Source organism: Nematostella vectensis, chromosome 8, assembly GCF_932526225.1.
Source record: "Nematostella vectensis chromosome 8, jaNemVect1.1, whole genome shotgun sequence".
NCBI classification, from domain to species: domain Eukaryota; kingdom Metazoa; phylum Cnidaria; class Anthozoa; order Actiniaria; family Edwardsiidae; genus Nematostella; species Nematostella vectensis.
The window spans coordinates 7,467,552-7,484,613 of NC_064041.1; the positions used below are offsets into that span (position 1 = coordinate 7,467,552).

Below are 17,062 nucleotides of genomic sequence, written 5' to 3' on the forward strand. Positions count from 1 at the left end.
GATTAATAAATGATGTAATTAGCTAAGAAATGCGAATAGTTCGATAGTTTGATACCAAGAAAATAAGCAAAAAAAAGCAAATTTGAGGTGAATATATCCCCCAAAACCCGAAAACAGGAGCACAAGCGCTCTCATTTACAAAGGATGCTTGGAAAGAGAAAAGTTGCCGCAAATCCTAAAATGTGCTCAAAAGTTGCCGGGCATCTTTTGGGACAGCCCTACCCTTAAACCTCAATTTACGAGATTAGACATTACGTTTTACTTACAATCAACATCAAAATCAAATATAAAGAGAAAATTTGAAAAAAAAACTACAAAAATATTGACACCAGCACACAAAACAAAGCGTTGCCGAGGTTACAAGAGTATGTAACGAGCCATCGCCACAGAAGCCGCTGCAGCAGTAACTATGACGACAGGTTGATTCAGCACCTACGTTGCGTCTGTCTGGCAGCACGCCGCCTCGCAGTAGTTGATTTTTGTTTTTCAGCGCTCGACAAAACTTTCACAATTTTCCTTCACAGAGCAGCCCTTAGTTGTTCTGTCTCCTAATTTTCTCTTGTAACACGTATCTTCGTCCTTTTCGCAAGGCATAACGATCTCTCCACAGTTTCCAGAGGATTTTGAGCAAGTTTAGCATTTCAGGGACATGGCTAATGGAAGAAATGAAAATGTAAAATGAAATGAAAACGCATGTGCTAAATGTTTATTAGATTCTCCAATAAATATCCAAGATTTTTTTCTTATGTCTTGGCCATTAGTGAATTAACGACATTTGCGCGCAATCCTATCTACGTATGTTCAAGTGTGAATGGTTTGACATTTTGACAACATAACATAACGACATGGATATTACGACATAAGCATAAAAAGATTTTTTTTGTCGTTATGTCGGGCTAAACAGAGTGCGCGCCCATGTTGTAATGTCACTAGTGTGCACCCACCCACTCTGATTATTTTGTCGTAATGTCACTAGTGTGCACCCACCCACTCTGATTATTTTGTCGTAATGTCACTAGTGTGCACCCACCCACTCTGATTACTTTGTCGTAATGTCACTAGTGTGCACCCACCCACTCTGATTACTTTGTCGTAATGTCACTAGTGTGCACCCACCCACTCTGATTACTTTGTCGTAATGTCACTAGTGTGCACCCACCCACTCTGATTATTTTGTCGTAATGTCACTAGTGTGCACCCACCCACTCTGATTACTTTGTCGTAATGTCACTAGTGTGCACCCACCCACTCTGATTATTTTGTCGTAATGTCACTAGTGTGCACCCACCCACTCTGATTATTTTGTCGTAATGTCACTAGTGTGCACCCACCCACTCTGATTATTTTGTCGTAATGTCACTAGTGTGCACCCACCCACTCTGATTACTTTTGGGGGCAGGGTCCTGCCCACCCCAGGCTAGTACCCAGGATTGGCCGAGGAGTGTGCGTAGTCATAGGTATCATATGGAAAAAGCATAGTATTGGAAGATTCCTTTATAAGAAATGACCCACTTTTTGCCGCCAAGAGGAGGTGCGCGCGCACCCTGTGCACGCGCCTGCACCCTCGTGCTGTCAATACTGCTGTGGGGTTTCAAGCTCTACTCTGGACACCGTCACTTATAACAGACCCGGCGAAATCTAGATTTTCTTCGTTTTTTTTTTTTTTTTTTTTTTTTTGGGGGGGGGACTCAGAATTAAGAATAAAATTGTGCTGGTTGATTAAGAAATTTCACCGGGTGCCGGGGAGGCTAAAAGCTCCTCGGGTAGGCCGAAAATTTCCGTCGCGTCGGGTTTCGCCGGGTCTGTTACAGAGGGATGTACTTAGCTTAGAAAGGTATGGGAGATTTTGAATGACCCATGCTTACCGTACAAAAAAAAAAGAATGTTCGAATCTTTTTTTATAATCTTTGTTAAAACGCTAAAATATAATATAGATCTCAGAACCTTGCCTTAATGGCGACCAAAGGTGGATAATTACCTATATGACAGAGTACGCAATGGCGACCAAAGGTGTATCATTACCTTTATGTTAGATTAACTTAATGGCGACCAAAGGTGTACCATAACCTATATGGAAGAGTACGCAATAGTGACCAAAGGTGTATCATTACCTATATGTTAGAGTATCGTAATGGCGACCAAAGGTTGATTATTACCTGTATGTTAGAGTACGCAATGGCGACCAAAGGTATATTATTACCTATATGCTAGAGTACCGTAATGACGACAAAAGGTGATTACCTATATGTTAGAGTAACGTAATGGCGACCAAAGGTGTATCATTACCTATTTGGCAGGGTACCGTAATAGCAACCAAAGGTGTATTATTACCTGTATGGGGGAGTACCGCAATGGCGACCAAAAGCACAATAATTAGCTTCTTCATATGGTGCCTTTGCCGTACTGCCCAAGAAAGGATTTAAAGTGTCTTAATTGTTGTATTGATGCCTACGAGTCCTGACCTTAATATATTGGTTGTTAATGCGAGTTTGGCTTTCGTTCAAATCCGATTAGATTCAGCTTAAGCTTGACCTTAGACATAAATTGTGAGGAGTTTCGACATCTCGTTATCTTCAACATCATACCCATGTTTATACTTCAGAAGGAGTTACTTTATACTTCAGAAGGAGTTCTTTTAACATTGACTATATAACATTTCAAATATTTTTGGTTACTCCCTGGGCCCCTCCTTTAGTACGAGCTCGTTTGTCCTTACAAAAGCGTTCCTCGTGCTTTTATATACACGAGGGATACTCCTTAGTCCATAGCTCAGGAAACGAAGTCCGGACTAATATGGGGCCACAACCAAAACATCGAAATGAGAGGAAAAAAAGATATATATATCTGTAAATACTAAAATTAAGAGCTATATCTACTGATACTTTATATTGATACTACTACTACTTTATAACTAATTTAATTAATATAAGATAGAATAAAAAATAATAATAAAAAATAAAATATAAAAAATATTCGTATAAATGTAGAATTTTAAAATATTTATTAATTTTTGCACAAAGAGCAGCATTTTGTCCCATCATCAATCAGGAGGGAAATGTCGATTTCTTTTATTTGCGTTTAAAAGTATTTAAACTCGGTGACGATCTTATAGTGACCGACAGTTTCCCCCAAAGCTTTGGCCCAAGGTACCTTAAAGAGTGCTTTCCATAAGTAGTGGTGTTGTACCTTGGAAGGGAGAAATCTGCTTGCCTTAGATTATAGTTGGCACTGTGTCTGTTAAAAATGCCGCAGATATTAGGAGGGCACAAGTTATTGTGCACCTTGTAGATTAGTAATGTCCTGCAGCCGTCTGTTTAAGAGGGTAGGTAGCTTAGCCCGTTCGAGGAGGTTAGCGTAACTAGAGCTTTTGTCTTTGAAAACAGCCCTGAGTCCTCTTTCTTGTACCCTTTCGAGCTTGCGCTTGTCACTTGATCGGCAAAAGTGCCACACAAGGTGACAGTAGGTGAGGTGAGGCAGAACTGCCGATTGAAATAGTTGTAGTTTGGCGTTGGTGGGGATAAGATTCCTGAGGCGCATTAGAACACCAGCTCTTTTACAGATTTCATTGATATGGGTGCTAAAATTTAACTGGTCGTCAATCGTGACATCTAGTAGTTTGAGTTCATTAGTGTCATTTATTATTTCACCATGCACATAAAGAGCTGCGTTAGCGTCGGCGTTTTTTCGGCGATTACCAGTAAGATGTGAAACCTGATACTTTTTTAGATTGCGGGCTAGGAGGCTTGAATCGTACCACTGAGTAGCATGGTCTGCACTTACTCTGAGATCTGAAATCACGGTGCTAAGATCGCTTCCAGGGTGATAAATCTGATGATCATCAGCATACATGGATAAACTTCCATCAATGTGATAGCATAGGTCGTTCTGGAAAATATTTCATAATAGTCGACCTAGAGCAGAACCCTATGGTCATCCCCGATTGATATTCTTGTATGAGCTGACATGGCGGCCAAGGCGCACCCGGTTATTCCTTTCAGAAAGGTAGCTACCCAGTAGTGCTATCAAGTTCTCTTGGATGCCGTAAGCTTTAAGCTTACTCAGAAGCAGTGGTGGATGAAGTGAATCAAAGGCTTTAGACATATCTGTTGGATGCTAACTAACAGTTTATTATCCCTTGCTTTTTTCCAGCCTTCTATTAGATTGATTAGGATCGTCTCACAGCTGTGTGATTTTCTGTATGCCGAAGAGTTAGTGAAAAAGTGTCTTTCAAAACTTTTTGCAACTTGTGAGCATATAAGCTTCTCAAAGACTTTATCTACACAAGGCAAAACAGTAATGGGTCTATAGTTCTCCTTTGAATATTTCTCGTCTTTCTTAAATACCGGGGTCCAATCACCGAGCTTCCATGAGCCAGGCCACACCTTTGACTTGATGCATGAATTAAAAAGAGAAGAGGTTTAGAAAGCTCCGTTTCACCTATTTTTAGAAGTTTAGGGGGAATGGCATCACACCCAGCTGCTTTTCCAGGTTTAAGAGAGTGAAGTTCCTTCAAAACCTGGCCTTCCGTGACAGGTCGCAGCTCGCGGCAAGGAGTGGTGTTAGAACACACATCCAAGATGCGTATTGTGCTGGGATGATCCATAAAATCGTCAGGTGAAGACAATTTAGCCTTGTCGCCACCGATACCGTCTGCAATGATGGAAAAGTAATCTACCAGTATCTCAGCTACGCGACTTTGGCCTTTAACAAGTGTTCCATCGACATCGTTGAGATGAATTTCATTGTCTCGAGTCGTATTTTTAGAGCTGAGAAAAGGTTTGAACGTTTTGAAAAACTCCCTAGGTTTCTCTTTAAGATGCTCACATTGTTTCCTCCAGTAGTGCTTTATGGCTATTCTTCTTTGTCGAGTGGCCTCATTGCGGGCTGCTCTTTTGTTTTCCCAGTTCTCAGGGGTTTTGTTTTTTTAAGAATTTAGATGTTGCCTTGCGTTTGGCTCGAATAGCCTGCTTCCATTCGGACGGTTTTTAAAACGGTCAAATGAGCTTTAAGTCTTAAAAGCGAAAACTTATTGTAGAGTTTCGATATCTTGAAAGAATCAGAAGAAGACAAGATAAAGCAATAAGGATATTTCAATTGCTTCGTCTTCATGGGCACTTATTGTCTTTTTTTTTATATTTCCTCGACCCGACTCTAAGAGTATAAGCTGTTGGATGCAAGTCATGATAGTGTAATGTAAACGAACGTTATTTGAATACAGTAGTTGTGTTTTACTAGGGTATTAGTGACCTTACGTAGAGACAGCATGGAGAAAGAGCCCCCAAAAACGAACACTTTTATCTTAAATCCGAAACTAGTTCCGATATGATTAACTAGCTTTTTTAAGTGTTTCACCCTAAATTTCTAATTGTAAGTGCAGCACACTTTTATACTGTGTTACCCTCTTTAAAAAGCTACTACTACGAATACTTTCTAAGCTCATCGGAAATATGAAAGAAACAAAATAGTCCAAGATTTGAATTTTGCCAGTGTGGGCAAAATTTTTGTCTATTTCATATCACGGGGGCAAATGGAAGAGTTTGCAGCGGCTAAAACAGCTTAGAATGCTTAGAATGATAATTCATCGCGGAATAGAACAGCAGCAGAGGTTAGTGAGGTATTACACCGTCAAACTACTGTTTTATTTTGAAGTCAGAATATTTATTTTAACAAAATTTGCAACAAGCTCGGTCCCCTCATAAAAACTCTGTAGTAGACCTTCTAACTCGCCGTGAGCCTGGGCTACCTGTGGTTATTCAAGGTATAAATTCCTTGCCTTAAACCATAGTTAATAGTGGGATTGGTCACGGAACTGGTAAACTTCAAAGCGCTCCGTCACGTGGTTGCGTAGGTGCACAAGTCGAGCGTACAAGTACAAGAGTCGAGAATATATATTGAGTAAACGAAAAAACGTTGCTCTGTGCATCAATACCTCTTTTCGATCTTTTCAAAACTCCACCGTATTGACGCGACTTCAATTGAAGACTAAGATTCCTTGGCGGCTGAATCGGTGCTGTGGTCAACCGCCTTTCCCTCCCCTCCCTCGCTATTCACAGATATATTCGTGGAATTCCCATTGTCTTCTTGACATGACTCATTTGTTCCCTTGTCACCAGACTCCGAGCTGCTGCCAGCCGGATCCATCCGCGGGTACCTCAAGGGGATCTGAGTCTGAGGGTCCAAGACCGGTGCGCCGGAGTCCCCGACCCGCTTTGAGAGCTGTTCTAATGCGGATAGGTGCTCAGAACTTCGGGTCCTTATCTCCGCAGATCTGTGTGGCAACACTAAGATATCGTCCCCCATTCCCACTTTGACCGAGAGCCGCTTTAATGCAGAAATGGCCTGGGAACCAGTTTCACCTTGTTTTCCTTCTTCCGGTGTTATCGTTTTGTTCAGTTGCGCTAAAGCCGTAAGAGACTTGGAGCCAGCTACTATTGGAGATGACGTCACAGTCTTTGTTAGGCTTTGCGTCACGACCAACGGCACACACGAGGTTACTCGGGTCGACATACTGAAAGTTTGTTGACCGGATGTGGATTGACCGGAACTGATTTGACAGGAAGCAAGTTGAACGGAAGTGAGCTGACTGGAAGTCGTGTTCAGAGAAGGGGGCTTGGGAACAATAGGTACGTAGCGGCTGTCGCCCGCAGTATGTTTAAAAGTTGAAAGCGGCTTGTTAGGTGCCTGGGAGGCGGGTACATAGAGAACTGTGACGTTCGTTGGTGTTGGACTCTGATGGGTTGTCTGTGGCTTAATGTGAACGCGCGGTAGGAGACTCAGGGGCTGGTACGGCATTCTCTTGGGTCGATCTTGGTTTGGTAAGATCTGGAAAAATACTTTGCATCAATATTTAACAATTATACCATTTCCATTGAGGTGGATAGTGGCGAAATATCTAGGCCGAGGGCCGAAGGCTCGAGGTAGATATTTTTAAAGCCAGTATCCGCCGAAATGGAAATAGTATAATTGTTTTAGTATATAAAACGAGCTTTAGAGCAATTTTCTTTCCGGAAACATACACGCCATTTTGATTGATGATTTCGGGGCGCAGGAAAATATCCACCTCCTAGGAGGTGTATATTGCATTTTATCCCAAGTTCCTCAACCAATCAAATCGCTTTTTCTTGCGAGGTCCCCGATTTTTACAGTATATACTAAAACTATATATATAAGGGATAGTCCATTCGATATTTGAGGGGCTATGCATGAGAATGCTTTTAATGGTCTTTTTTCTCTGCAGAATCGTACTAGCCTGAATGTTTTCGCTCTGAAAGATGTGCTTTTAAGGTTTGGAAATCCTTTAATGACTTTACTGAATAGGGTAGGTACACATAATATAATAGAAAGTAACAACATAACTTTTAAAATTATCAAATTCATATTCAACTTTCAAGTACGGTTGTAGTACTAAAAAATGAGAAATAACAGGTACCCCAAGCTCATTGTGTGTATGAATAAATTATAGTGGTTCACGTTACACGTTGTGTGTGTCATGGTTTACAGTAAACATACGGGATTGAAATAAGCCGTTCACTTTACTACGAAATAAAACGAAATAAAACTCTCAAAAATATTCTGACCTGACAGTGGAGTCTTAAATGTGGTCTGGGTGAAGTTTCAAGCCATTTCGGCCGGCATTTCGACGTTGTCGTAAGTTACGTAGTTCTGTTTCCCCTTGTACAATGTTTACTGTAAACCATGACACACACAAGGTAACGTGAACCATAAAAAAAACGCGTAAAATTTATTCAGCTTATTGAGCTTGGGGTACCTGTGGAGAAATCGAAAAACGCTCAAACATTGAACACTGTCTCGCTTTGTAACACAATGTCAGCCTCTTCCCTGCTCGGGACTCCTGTGGCGTGCCTCCAGGGGCTATTAGGTGACGTCACATCCTCAAATACAGAAAATCCGAAACACCATAGGAAACTCAAAGATTGACGTAAGCGACTGAGTAAATTAAAATTTCTAGTCCATCTAATCAACTCGGTGTAGTAAGGATTTTGAGTTTTCACCCAATATACTGTAAAATGGAAATGACTCACTCGGTTTGACTCACCGGGAATCTGTACCCCCCCTTATACATACAGTTACAACCCCACCCTGTCTTACCGGTCTAATTCGTTTTTGGGGGTCTTGAGTCGCTTCTTTCGCGGCAATATCCGGGGGGAGCTCGACCTCTACACCTGCATGCTTGACCTGTAAGTGCGTCTTTAGCCGCCGCACGAAATTAAACTTCATGTCACACAACGGACACTTGACGCGAAGTGTACTGGGGGCTTTGGGTTTCTTAACCTTTTCTTTCCTGGGTTTAGCCTCCTTTATGGCGTGCGCTTTCATATGCGCGTCAAAGTTCTTCGCATACTTGAATACCCTCGGGCATTTCTCGCAGGGGAAGCTCCCAGTTTTCTTCTCTTTTTCAGGCTTCGGAGGCGCGGTGGCGCGGTCGACGGTGCGCTTGACGCAGCGTTGCTTGTGCTCTTTGATTCCACGACGCGAGAGGAGTCTCTTACCGCAAAGCTCGCACGTCTGACCTCGTTCGTCCTTGTCCTTATGGGTGATTAAGTGGACCTGTCACGCAAACGATTAACGTCACGAATAAAGTCAGGAAATAGAGCCAAATTCACAAATAACACAATGTCACACACAGGTCACAGAAGGCACGTAGATCGCAAAATGTTACACAATACAAGTCACATGCAAGTACATGGTAACACATCCAAGTCACACAATGTAACACAATACAAGTCACATGCAAGTACATGGTAACACATCCAAGTCACACAATGTAACACAATACAAGTCACATGCAAGTACATGGTAACACATCCAAGTCACACAATGTAACACAATACAAGTCACATGCAAGTACATGGTAACACATCCAAGTCACACAATGTAACACAATACAAGTCACATGCAAGTACATGGTAACACATCCAAGTCACACAATGTAACACAATACAAGTCACATGCAAGTACATGGTAACCCATCCAAGTCACACAATGTAACACAATACAAGTCACATGCAAGTACATGGTAACACATCCAAGTCACACAATGTAACACAATACAAGTCACATGCAAGTACATGGTAACACATCCAAGTCACACAATATAACACAATACAAGTCACATGCAAGTACATGGTAACACATCCAAGTCACACAATGTAACACAATACAATACCCAAGTAATACACATCACATGCAAGTGTGCTAGTCACATATAGCATCTGACCTGGTAATTGGTCTTCTGTCCAAATCCCTTGCCGCACATCGGACACTTGTATGGTTTCTGGCCCTCGTGCCTGTACGTGTGCTGTTTAAGCGAGGAGTGATGGCGGAACTTCTTATCGCACTTGGGACAACTGGTGGGTACAGTTATATTATAAACAACATGAGATAACATTATGCATCTTAAGCTGGTGTCAAACACATGGAGCGTGCACACCTCCCTCCAGCTGATAAAATAGCATTTACCTGCCCCACATTTCCCCACAGCTCTTTGCGACGCATGCGTGAAGACGGCAAAGTTTGTTTTTATCCTCGTTTTCAGGTGTGCATCGCTATGAGTTGTGGTAAGATGTGGGGAAGGTTAATTGAACTGTAAACTTCTTTATCATGCTTTAAGATAATAACATTTGGTATTTGAAAGTTAACTTGGCTATTAAACTCCAAGTAAACAGTTCAATTCTTTACTTAAGTTATAACCTGCATTTTTCATTGATGCTTTTGTATATATATATATTTTTTTATATTAAAAACAGAAACAAAACAAAAATTGTCAGGGTTAGGTTTTGATTATATTCACATACCTGTATGGTTTGGCTATTGATTATATTCACATACCTGTATGGTTTGGCTATTGATTATATTCACATACCTGTATGGTTTGGCTATTGATTATATTCCCATACCTGTATGGTTTGGCTATTGATTATATTCACATACCTGTATGGTTTGACTATTGATTGTATTCCCATACCTGTATGGTTTGGCTATTGATTATATTCACATACCTGTATGGTTTGGCTATTGATTATATTCACATACCTGTATGGTTTGGCTATTAACTATATTCACATACCTGTATGGTTTGGCTATTGATTATATTCAAATACCTGTATGGTTTGGCTATTGATTATATTCACATACCTGTATGGTTTGGCTATTGATTATATTCACATACCTGTATGGTTTGGCTATTGATTATATTCACATACCTGTATGGTTTGCCTATTGAGTATATTCACATACCTGTATGGTTTGGCTATTGATTATATTCACATACCTGTATGGTTTGGCTATTAATTATATACACATACCTGTATGGTTTGGCCCCAGTGTGAATGTTCATGTGCTCATTCTTGTTGTTTAAATAGCTAAAGAAACAACAACAGGGACTATACATAAATACTTCTTAGAAAACAATTCAGACTTACTTCTTAGAAAACGATTCAGACTATACACCAACACTTCTTAGAAAATGATTCAGACTACTGTATACATCAATACTTCTTAGAAAACGATTTATTCTATAAACCAATACTTCTTAGAAAATGATTCAGACTAAATTATACATCAATACGTCTTAGAAAACGACTCAGTCTATGATTTAGACTAAATTATACATCAATACGTCTCAGAAAACGATTCAGTCTATGATTCAAACTAAATTATACATGAATATGTTTTAGAAAACGATTCAGACTATACATCCAATACTTTTTAGAAAATAATTCAGACTATAATATCAAAAAATTGCTTTTTAGATAATGATTCACACATAAATAAATATTTAATGAATAAATGAACTGGAGTAAGCTTATCATTCTCATCGCCACTAGATGCTGAATTACGAAAGCGCCGATTCAGACGTGGTCGAGTTGAAGGCATGGGAAGGCGCTTCAGGCAGCCGTTATACATGATCACGGATCATAGCTAAGTTCGAAATTGTTGGTTTTGTGGAGGGAGGAAAACCGGAAAACCCGAAGAAAATTTCACAAGAGTATGGCTTTTGAACTACATTTAGAATGCATACCTAAACTTCTTGCCGCAAATTTCACATGAGTATGGCTTTTGTCCAGTGTGCGATCTCACATGGTACTGATAATGACCCATCATATGAAATGCCTTCGGACAATACTCGCACTTGTAGGGCTTCTCACCTGTCAATCAAGCAATGAAAATCAAACTAAAAATAGTTACAAACTCAAGGCAACAACTCAACACATAAGGCATGTGTCACAAACTCACCGGCATAAGGCATGTGTCACAAACTCACCGGCATAAGGCATGTGTCACAAACTCACCGGCATAAGGCATGTGTCACAAACTCACCCGCATAAGGCATGTGTCACAAACTCACCCGCATAAGGCATGTGTCACAAACTCACCGGCATAAGGCATGTGTCACAAACTCACCCGCATAAGGCATGTGTCACAAACTCACCGGCATAAGGCATGTGTCACAAACTAACCGGCATAAGGCATGTGTCACAAACTCACCAGCATAAGGCATGTGTCACAAACTCACCGGCATAAGGCATGTGTCACAAACTCACCGGCATAAGGCATGTGTCACAAACTCACCGGCATAAGGCATGTGTCACATTGAGTGACAGAATCCCTCCCACATTTCCCCTTTCAGCCAGAAAAATAAGAATAAATGTATGTACGGGAGCTAAATTCTAATACTTCCTGCATTGTATGTCTTATATACTTACTGTATTTACCCAAGGCATTTTGCATTTCATCTGCCATTTCTTTGCATTTAACCATCATAACATTGTGTGTTTGCTTGAACAACTTTTCTTCACTATAGTGTTTCTTTGGGAAGCATAAATTGACATTGCTTGGGGCAAATTAATATAATGTCCCCTGACTGCCATCTGACCAGAAAAGCATGGAGGGATGCCTTAATCAACCCCCATGTGCCGTCACACCAGCCAATAGGTGGACTCTGACGTTAAATGGATAGTGACTGCACTGTAGACTCTTTAAGTAACGTTGATATACCTGTGTGTTTTCGGTAATGAATCTTTAGGTTGGAACTTGTAGAAAACTCATGTTGGCATATGGTACACTTAAATTGTTTCTGACCTGTAAAGAATAGAAGTTAAATGAAGAATATTATAATTTGCTTACCACAAATCATCACCATCATCATACATCACACTGTACTATGAATGATCGTCCATTCCTACTGAACTAAACCACCCTCATCATTCTTCATCATCCTCATATATCAATTATTATTCAAACCATCACCATCATCATACTTACACACTATATCACTATGTATGATCGCCATCATCGTCTTTCCTTACTGAACTACTACTGTACCATTATCACTTTTACCATCATTCCTACCATCATCCTTATATCATACTGCAATTATTATTCGCTTACTACAAATCATCACCATCATCATACTTACACACTATATTACCATGTATGATCACCATCACTGTCTTTTCTAATTGAACTACTAATGTACCACTATCACTTTCATCATCATCATAATCATTCATCATTGTGGCATTTTAATTCACTTCTTGTATTGAAGGACTTGACACCATCATCAAAACATTATTCTTGTATCACCCCAACCTCTACCTGTGTGTAGCCAATTGTGGCATTTTAATTCACTTCTTGTATTGAAGGACTTGGGGCATGAGGGGCACTTGAACCGCTTGTTTCCTGTATGTCTGGTCATGTGTTTTTTCAGATCCCAGTTAAAGGGGAAACGCTTCTCACAAACATTGCACTGATAGGGGCGAAAGGAGGTGTGAATGATCCAATGCCGTCTTAAGTGTGCTGCAGAAAAATAGTCTTTGCCACAGCGATAACAGGGCCAGCGTACCCCTTTATCAGTCTGGGTGGGGCTCACAAGATCTGAAATGTAGCAAATGAGGCTAATTTTTTTCTTGACTTTCTTTATGTGACAGTTTTTTTATTTATTAGATATATGTTAACATATATGCCAAGGGCTTCAATCACGTATAAGTATCAGCACTGTATAGTATGCTGTGTTTTGTTAATTAAATGATAAATAATTAATAATTGTAACATTAAACACTGTTTGGTCTGATAACAACCACATTATTTGTACCCTATTTTGTTATTTTTATCAACTTTGTCCTTGCCTTTTTTGCATTAAGTAGACATTTTGTTTCTGATTTATCCCGACGGTACTTACTAATATCAAAGCCATAGTCCTCAGCCACAAAGTGGAATTCTTCTGGTGGGTTCCCTGTGGAGTCAGGCTCAGGTGGTTCATCATCCTGCTCCTTTTCTTTCAAACTCACCTCACCTCCCCCCTGTGGTGAACTGGGTGACTGATATCTCTTGCCAATCATCTCCTCTGCCATTTGCTCTTCATCAAAGTCCATCATTGAGGAAGGGACGCTTTGTTTAGGGGCTGCTTGAGGTGTTGCTCTAGAGGTCCTGGTTGATGGGCCCCTATGCCTTTTATTGACCCTCTGTCTTGTCTTTGTGCTTGTGGTGGTAGGTTTTGTAATCTGGCTGCTGGGTGGGGTCTCGCGGCTTGGAGTGAGCTCCTGTGCATATTGTAGCTGATCTGTGACATGCAGGTTGTCTTGTTGGGTATTTTGCTGTAGAATTGCTTTAGGCATTGTTTCTATACCACTGACATCTAGAAAGCAAATGTTATCCATAGAAAAATTTGGAGACTTAAAAGAATTGCATTAAAAAAACAGTTTGAATATACAATTTCTGTTCCTCCTGGTATATTCAGCATATATATGCCACTCCTTATATACAATGTGATTTTATCAGAATCAATAAGATGATAAGAAAATCATACCCATACTTTGGGTCAAGGGGCACCACAAAAAGTAGTGGGGGAAGGGAGGGGGGGGGGCTAAATTAGTCTATATCCAAATTTGGGAAATATTTCCAAGACCATCATGCCTGAATAATCTCCTCCAAATATCTGTAAGTTTAAGACAGTCATAAATTATAGTAATGTCAGATAACAGGATATAACCTGACATAAGAAAATAGCACTGCATACTAACCTTGCACTATCAGATCATATTCTGCATGGTTCAGTGAGGTGCTATCAAATGTGATAAGACATGGGATTCTGTCATTGACTCTCGGTTTAACACCCAATAGGATTCCGCTATTGCCCTCATCTGAGGAGTATATCAGTTTTAATAGGCCAAGAGTGACTCCCCTTTCTGCCTTCAAGACTGGAAAATTGTCTTTATACAGTGTTATCTGCGAAAAGATATCAAGCAATTTTTAGTTAGATTTTAGATTATTGTGTAATGAGCTTTGGCAATGAGGAATGTGTACGCAAGGGAAAGTCTAACTAGTCTTTCTAGCACATCTACATATAGCCAAACAAGGAAAACCATTTTAAAAGGTTTTTAATATACAAAAGTAAACCATTAATGCTCACATCCAAATTACTCCTAATTTTATGTTAGTACAAGAATTCACCTGTCACTTTGTGACAACTATGAATATAATGTACACTTTTTTAATTAAAAAAATTACAATGAATTAAGAGCTTTCAGTAACAGCTTGTCTTACAGTACGATCACATAGTTTTGCTACATTTAAAGCACTTATAGCATTTATATAGCACTTTTACAAATCATGTTCTAAGGGCTTCACATTTAAAATCCAAATGTATTAAGAATTTCCTATCTTGGAACTGAGGAACACAAGCTTCTAGTAAGCTCACATATGTATATGTTCAAGTCAAATTCAGAGCCGAGTAACAGAAAGATACTATCCATGTCTTAATCGGCAATCGAACCTGTTTCAGCAGAGGTGGGAGGCCATACACTAGCATCACAGGGTCAATCTTTCTCTCAAATGGTTTTGGTGTGATAAAAAAAAATGTTCAAGACTGATATAACTGCAGTTGTTATATGGCCATAAGCCCCCTGACTCTTGAGTATCTGGACATTAACATGTTTTGGGTTAAGGGATACAGCGGTCCTATCCTAAACAGTGTTTGAATTTTCAAAAACACCAAAAATGCTTTTATGCGGTTAGAGAACATGCAAAAGGTAAACATAATACTTAAAATACACTTTTCTTCTCAAAAACTTTTCTTTTCATTTCCACTTTTTTTGTATTTACAACAATGTTTAAATATCAATAGGCACAAAAAGAGAGCTTGGGCTACCTGTGACTGCATAAGAATTTTAATCAAGAAGATCAAATGCTATGAATAAAAAAACCTTATATAATCGCTTAAAAATAGGATTTCAGAGAAAAAAAAATTTTCCCTTTACATGACAGTAGAAATGTTATTTTTGATTTCTTAGAAAAAATATATAGGTACAACTGTTAAAGAAATGCATTGACAAGACAGACGAATAACTTATAAATTTATTTACAAATGAAGTTTTATTCTTGACTTTCCACCACTATCAGCAATAAATACACACAAATATTGAATTAGTTAACCTTAGTAGGGCGATTTTTATTGAAGTTGTTACTCGTCCTTTTTCGTTTCAATCGAGCTGATCTGAAACCGTTATGGCACAAGCGATTGAAAGCGGCTGTTCAAAACAGCCGGATTAAATTCGCCAGCTAATGCACTAAAATGGCATCAAGCGACTGAACTATTCGATAGAATCAAGAAATAAAGTACAGCGAGCGGTACCTCGTGGTTTGAGTCTTGTATACGAAGCTGGAAAGACGCGTTAGTCGAAGACAAACCTCTTTCAGGTTCCGCCATCTTCTTCTTCGTGCAAATCACTGTCTAGACAAACCCGCATGGAGTTATGGGTAGGAGCTGGCATGATCTGCCGTGGGTAGCGGTGAGCGAGCGAGCGCTTTTAGTAAAATAAATAACGTGAAACGGCGAGGACTGATATCCCCAATAAAAACAAGACATTTTATCGAGATTATTTATCGTTGTACTTTTAACTTGGAGCCGAACTTGATCCTGGAGCCATTTTTGAGTTAGAAAGAAGAATCATATATTTATAGATACATACAAGAAAGGACCCTCACTTTGTGACGATTATAGAAGTACAAAAATATCGCATATACATATACATATCCATATCAAAGTAGTGTGTTTTTGTGTGTCTGTGTGTGTGTGTGTGGGGGGGGGGGGGGGGGGGGGGGGGGGGAAAGCAAAGAAAAATTCACATGAAAAAAATCATTAATAGACTGTGCTAGCGTCCCGTCTTGGCCCGATTGGTGCCAATGTGTGTATGCTAGTGTGCTTCTAAAGTTCACATTTATGAAGAGACCGTTGTCGTTTTAGGGGTCATGGTTCAGTTTCTTTTCAGAAGCTTTCTCCATTGACTAAAGATGGTCACAGTCACTGTTTTTCTTTTCTGAATACAAAGTTTGCGAAGCACCTGCGGTACGGCAGCCCAAAAAATGACAAGAATCGTGCAGGTGTTCCAAATAAGTAATATATTAGTTTCCTTATATGGAAGTGACCTCGTCTGGGAAAAACGACAATTTTGGCTAAAATTTCTTGATATGTTCGATTGTGCCCAAAAAATATTTATGCACGAAGGTCGTTGCATCTGGATCGACCAGCCAAGAAAGACTGAAAAGCCAAAGGATGAAGAAGGGCTCCAGTGCTTAAGAATGATAGCTTTTCATGCCATCCATACATTGTACATCTGCATAACAGGGATTTTTTTATGTTCTCACACTCTTGCACCAGCATTCCCATGGATTTACCCCTGATGCATGATTTTATAGTACCTGGTTCTTTAAGAGGAGGCCCATTGCAAAGTCATTGGAACCATTTACATCCAATAAAAAAAAACAGTGACAGTAATATAGCCTTTAATGGTTTAATGTTCAAAAGAGCAAAAAACACATACCTTTAAAGGGGCGTAGCCAGGGGGGCCATGGCCCTACAATAAAGATCTGGTCCAATAGAGCTATTACGCTTGAAACGAATATTCTTGAGATATTGCTGAATAAACGATTCTTTGTTCTTCTCAGCAATATATATAGATTTAGACTGCCTAAAAGCGGAGCCAGCAATGTTTTCCGATCCCATTATGAACTAGGGGTATGTCCCCATCAACCCCCCCCCCCC

The 17,062-nt window shown here is 39.8% G+C and overlaps 1 protein-coding gene across 2 annotated transcripts; it reads right to left on the reverse strand.

Moving 5' to 3' along the window:
- Positions 1–244: 244 nt before the first annotated feature.
- LOC5515236 (zinc finger protein 628) lies at positions 245–15,756 on the reverse strand. Of its 2 annotated transcripts, XR_007312413.1 has the most exons (11): positions 15,653–15,756; positions 14,043–14,247; positions 13,202–13,657; positions 12,619–12,897; positions 12,019–12,102; positions 11,042–11,168; positions 10,326–10,382; positions 9,239–9,368; positions 8,110–8,568; positions 5,930–6,822; positions 245–653 (listed from the first exon to the last, which is right to left on the reverse strand). XR_007312413.1 is itself a non-coding variant. In XM_032384912.2 (10 exons), the coding sequence occupies exons 1-10, from the start codon at positions 15,725–15,727 to the stop codon at positions 5,983–5,985; spliced, it is 2,712 nt and encodes a 903-aa protein (XP_032240803.2). In that variant the 5' UTR covers positions 15,728–15,756; the 3' UTR covers positions 5,607–5,982. The 2 variants fall into 2 exon arrangements, 1 of the variants encoding a protein (XP_032240803.2); XM_032384912.2 differs by lacking the exon at positions 245–653 and having other exon boundaries at positions 5,607–6,822.
- Between the last annotated feature and the right edge of the window lie 1,306 nt (positions 15,757–17,062).